We start from the raw sequence: 6,005 nt of genomic DNA on the forward strand, positions 1-6,005 counted from the left end.
ATTTTCTAACCACTCTTGCTGCACAACAATCTTTTCCATTGTGCGGTAATTTGTATGCTCAGCATGTCCAGAAAAAGTCTGTTACTCTTCCCAAAAGAGAGTTTCTGTGTTTCATTTGGGGGCGACATGGAGGCAGTATATTTGGCAACCTTTTTTTTTTTTTTTTTCTTTTACAAAAACAGCTTAAAATATACTGAGCACATGAATTTCGAGTTGGATGGTTCAGAAGAGCTTCTGTGGACATATTGCCTCTTGACACAGCATCATCATCGCAAAGTTAAGAGCAAGGGTAAGTGTAGATTTTTAAGCTCGGCATTCAGCCAGCTGCTGAATTAAAAGTGCTACTACCAGCCAGCAACAGCAGGTTTCGGTTTTTGCACGTGCAGTTTTTGGAGGAAAGGTTTCAAGATGCGAGCGTGGAGGTACAATTAGCCCGTGCCCACACCCACACCTCGAAATACGCTCGACAAGAACCCTCTACAGAAGTCAACCCGTTGTTAAGCACCAAGCATTATTGCTGTTACTATGAGAATGCGGTTGGTGTTGTTGCGACCACATCCTCCCACCACCCGAGGAGTTGTTTAACAAGAACTGAGTGAGGGCCCTGACTGACAGTGTTAAACGGGGCTGCCTTGTTAACACCGGTCCAACCCTTCACAACCGAAGTCTCAGAGCAATACTCGATCAGTCATAGCTGTCAGGGGCAAAAACAACTGCCTTCACCCAAAATATTGGCATGCAGACAAGAGCGCGGCTTGCTGAATATTTGATTTGCTTGATAGCCCTCGGATGGGAAATTACTTCACACGAGCAGAAAATGAGGGATGACATCATGTTTTCACTTTCTCCATCCAAGTCCACTTTCAACGCTGCTCACATCTTTCATATCACCTTTTAAAAAACACCAGTGAAGTCCAAATCACTTTCAAGACAGTCAATTCGGAATTGAAACTCTTACGTCAGGGTTTGTTGGTGTATGAATAGCATCAATGTAGCACATTGAATACTTTCAAGCTATCACGTATTAAGGAAATCTTTATAAAGAACTCATCTTTCTGGTAAGAGCCCACTTTTTTTATGCTAACTAAACATGACATTCATTTTAGCTCCAACATATTGGAGGTCATCTCTGCTGTGACTCACTAGATGTTTATCCATCTGTGAGCTGTGCTGCTCAGCCAACACCACAGAAATCATTTCACAACGATTCTCTATGTGTTTCATAGGCCCCCCGTCATAAAGGCTTTTTATTATATCATCTGATATAGCGGCTATTGAACTTGGGTCAGTGAGCATTTCAGAATGATTTCTTGTCCGAGTGGATACCCTGGCACTGGACCACCACATGGAAACCTCTGGACCAGTTGAGTAAACTGGACAGGAACATCCATGTGGCATTTTTTAAATTAAAGCAGAAGTAAGCGGAATATTTGTGTTAATATAAGTCTTAAATAGTTATATCTTCTGACAGCAATGACTTATATAGAGTGTTTGGTCTGAAACACGGGTCTGTCAGTCACTCTGCTCTGCTGTAAGCCGAGGAGAAAACTTTCCTTGTATCCTACAACCTTTATCCAATGAGGAGAGAGAACGGCATAAAGGGGCGGTCCTCTCTGTGTGTGCAGCCAAGGAATGCGCGTGAATGTGGCGTAGGGACGAGGGCGGGGACTGCTAACTCCATCGGCTGACAAGAAGTTAGCCAAAACGACCAGATCGCTTTAACATGTTTATATAAAAAGGGGGCTTCCTCTGAAACTTCTGCAACTACAAGTTTTTACTTGAATCCTAAACGTCTTCCAAAGAAAACTAGTTTTGATCAAGTAATCTGCATGTTTCAACAGTGTCTATCGCTGACAGGACATCCCACTGAAAAACAAATCCCACTCCAATGGCACGGAACCAAAACAGATCCTTGTATAGCGAGACACTACTTGGAACTTTACAAGGCAGAAGCGTCGATAATATCCCCATCGATCTCCAGGTAGAGGCCACGTCAAAGTTCAACACCCACTATGTGCCAAGAGTGCGTTGACTGCAAAACCTGCCAGTGAGAAGAGACTGTGCACAGGGAAACCTCACTGAGCTATCACGTAATAGAGCTAATCACGGCTTTGATTTTTGCACATGATAATGAAGGATTAAGCCACCAAATTTGCTCACATGAGACGGTGTCATTTAAAAATTGCCTCTCAACAAAGTCCTTACATCAGCTCAGGCTTTAAAAAAAATCTAGCTGGCTCTGGAGGGAATTAAATCCCTGACTCTGACTACTGATTTACTGACCTCTAAAAGCCAAATGTAAACATCAACACAGGAGGAATACATTTATGACATCTCTTCCTGAAACCATTAGTGGCCCATGCTATGATAAATGCTCTGTAGGCGTAGAGTACACTTAATATTAACAATGATGACATTGTAAAGAATAATGATCCTTTTGTTCACTATAGCCAAGCAACCGCTCCTTTAGCATCTACAGACTAGTTCCTTTACAGTCTTATGACTGACATTGTTATGACAACTACAGCAGCTGAGCCAAGACCTAAATTACAAAGTTGCTGACATTAGCTACAGAAAACGTCTTGGACACTTACAACATACGGTGAAATGTTGCATTGCGATTGAGTGTCATCGCCTTCTATTGGTGTGCCCCTTAAGAAATATGTCCCACGCCCATGGCAGGATATGAGCAGAAGAGACTTCAGTTCACAGCTTCAGTGTGAAAGTGATAATCATAATGGTTCTGTCAGCCAAAGAGTTTAGAGACATTAATCTGTTTGAGGTGTGTTTGTTTTGTACATAGAGCTCATCCCTCTGAAACACAGAGAGCATCCAAGGATCGCAGCATCCGAGGCAGGGCAACACCTCAGTGTTTAGTTGAGGGATTTTCTCTGACTTCAAGGACACTGGTGTTTCTATTACTCTCCACTACATTCATATTCAACTGGCAGTGTAACAACACCATAACAATGTTGAAGCAAACTCTCATTAGTCTGTGCATACATGAGGTCAACACAAAAAACATTTAGTGGCCACTGCATCCCATCTAATTACCAGTAACCATTATCTGCTGCTGTGCTGAACAGACTTCATGAGCAGTCTTAATCTGACCACTTCTAAACCTACGTATATGCAAACATTATAACACTGTATTAGTGCAATATATATTAGACTACATACTATACATCATTGGTATAATGAGCATTATATACTTTCAACCACATGCTCTTCATGTAAGAGTTTTGTTTATGTTATTTATCTGACAATAGTGTCCTGCTTTTTTGTTTGATGCTTTGTCATCTGCTTTTGTAACACTTTATTACACCCCTCTGGAAACATAGATCATCTTATCCTATCCCGCCTCTACAGGCACACACATCACTGCCACACTGTTGAGATTCAAGAATAAGGCGAAGCTCTGCTGTTCAAATTCTATGCATAATATTCAGACCCAAGTACAGGATGTGCTTCTGGAGATCCTTTTTTTTTTTTTTTTTTTTTTTTTTTTACTGGCCTGCAATGTGAATATCACCTACTTCACTGGAAACGTGATGCACACTTGTGTTACAGGCAAGGTGACTTATAAAATGATGCACTCAAACGAGACTAATAAAAAAAAAACGAGAGCAGGGCTTCGCATTGTAACTTCCAACACTGTGTTTCATTGTGGGTATGCAGGGGCAGCTCGCATGAATGAATGGATTTAACACGGATACTTTAACTTAGAGGGCTTACCTTGATAATGCTGCTCCTGCGTGGTATTTCGTTTTTGCCATCCACTCCGACAGAGGTGTTGGCGGTTTCCACCCCGGCTTGGCTGCCAGGTGCGACGACGGATCCCGAGCCGACCATGTTTTCCGATATCCCACAGTCTCCATTCAAGACCGACACTTCGCAATGCGTCTTGCCAGCTGCCTCGTCGCTGGGCACGGCCGTATCCTCAAGACTCAATGGAGGAAGGCTGCTGTCCTTCCCAAACTCCGCCATAGGCACTTCGAGCACACACTCACACACACTACGCGCACACGCACGCACGCGCGCACACACACACGGGCTTGGCAATGCTGCTGGGTAGCACAGTCGTATGTTTCAGCTTTACTCCAATTTCCTGACTGGCCTATTGCCTCGTTGTTACATTTGCCCGAAATTCTGCCATATCATCTCTGGGTGCAGATATGTGTCAGGTTCCTACAGGCGGAGGGGCTCGCTCCGTGCATTGTGCTCTGTGAAGACAAACCACGGCCATTAGCATAATTAGGCAACGTTACAATACGTTACAACGGCTGTAACGTTTTTAAACAACACAGTCCTCACAGACACACACACACACACCGCCACGAGAAGAAGGAGAAGGCGTGAAGCACAAGTGTGTTCACTCCTCACATTTCGCCTGCACCGAAAGCGGATGTTAACTTACAATCAGTGAACGCTGTCAGTATGCAGCTTGATAAGACACGCTTCCCCTGTGTGTGTAGATGTTTTCATATATATATCGTCTTCATTAAGTTTTTGTCCAGCTCATTTCCACCCCACAGACTGCCCCGCCGTGTCCCGTGTTTACAGTAGTGATAACCCACCCTCCTCAGCACAGCGGTGGTCGGTAATGTTCAGTTACCTGCATTTAACATTTAACAAAGCGCGTTAAGTTGGTCAGTCGGTTCTGAGCTACGTGTGACCGGTGGTGCCTTCACGTACCTACCGTCAGAGCTGCCGTCTCTCGCCATGTGAAGGATGGGTTTGCTTTTTAAGTTGCTGCTGCTGCTGCTGCTGCTGCTGGCTGAAGGGAGCCAGACCACTGTTTGGTGTCTGAGCCGAGCTGTGCTGTGCTGTGCTGTGCTGAGCCGAGCTAGCTAGCTAGCTAGCCCCCACTTGCAGGCTAGCAATGTGAAGTTAGTTTTCACAACCAGCTCAAAAGTCCCAGTCAGTCTGTCGCTGAGCTGGTTACCAAACAAAGGGAGGACTTTCCCTTTACCAGCCGCTCAGCCTCGACGGGATATTGGTCATATCCCGTTCTTAAGTTTTAGAATAAATATAAATATTTCTTTTAAAAAAAAAGGGTGTCTGCCTCGTCAAATCTTCCTGAAAGCACAATCACATAGAGAAGTCGTCTCCCAGGAACTGACTGTCTGTGTTGTGAACGCGCTACAACCTCAACAGGCTGTGCTGTCACTCAAACCTAATTATGTTTTTTTTTTCACCGGCACCAGGAAACGCCTCCTTTTAGGTTTCTAGCCTACAGCACAAACAGACCTGAACGCTACAGTTCACTGTTCAGTCAGGGCATCTTTTACATTAACTCGTGTTTTTTATCTTGACATCACTAAAACAAGTTTCATTTTCATCCAACTGTGGACAAAAGATGTAATTTCTGTAAGTGTGCTTTTTAAAGATAGGCTACTTTTAAGTTATACTGTAGCTATTTGAATTTTATTGGGACACTACTGTAACAATAATAGCACTGCATGTTCATTTTAACTTAGTTTGCAATGCAGATGCTTATGTCAACAAGAAAATAGCCTACATGCAAAACAGCTAAAACACAAAACTCAACATTCACTCAACCTTAATAAATATATTAAAACAACACAAATCACAAAGTTCAACAAAAACACAAAATTGTCAAATACAATATGTCAAAGAATAAAATCTAACAAGAAAATACATACAAAACCATAAAGAAAGGCCAAACCCAACATGAAAATGCAAAACTGCACACAAGCCAAACAGAAAGTGCAAAAATGCAACACAAAATATAAAGTCTAGCATGGAAATCTACACAAATTGGCACCAAAGTCAACAAGATTCTGATCAAAAACAAAATCACACACCCAACATATAGATGTACAAAACGGCACAAAATTCAACATTCAAAACAATGAAAATCTGAAGAAAATGATTGCCAAACAGCAAAAACACAAACTGATTCATTATTTTTTTCTTTATCTTGAAATACCACTGAACATGTTGAGAGACTATCAGTTTTTCACATAGGTACAGTAAGTTCT

At 42.6% G+C, this 6,005-nt stretch overlaps 1 protein-coding gene across 1 annotated transcript in view; it reads right to left on the reverse strand.

Annotated features, from left to right (window-relative positions):
* Positions 1 to 4,000, reverse strand: part of plcl2 (phospholipase C like 2) — a 39,898-nt gene extending 35,898 nt beyond the window's left edge. The window contains exon 1 of the mRNA XM_083990156.1: positions 3,736 to 4,000. Within this exon, the coding sequence (XP_083846282.1) occupies positions 3,736 to 3,987 (252 nt within the window). The 5' untranslated portion in view covers positions 3,988 to 4,000. The remainder of the gene's footprint in view (positions 1 to 3,735) is intronic.
* Positions 4,001 to 6,005: the final 2,005 nt, after the last annotated feature.

Source organism: Trachurus trachurus (genome assembly GCF_905171665.1).
Source record: "Trachurus trachurus genome assembly, chromosome: 16".
NCBI classification, from domain to species: Eukaryota; Metazoa; Chordata; class Actinopteri; order Carangiformes; family Carangidae; genus Trachurus; species Trachurus trachurus.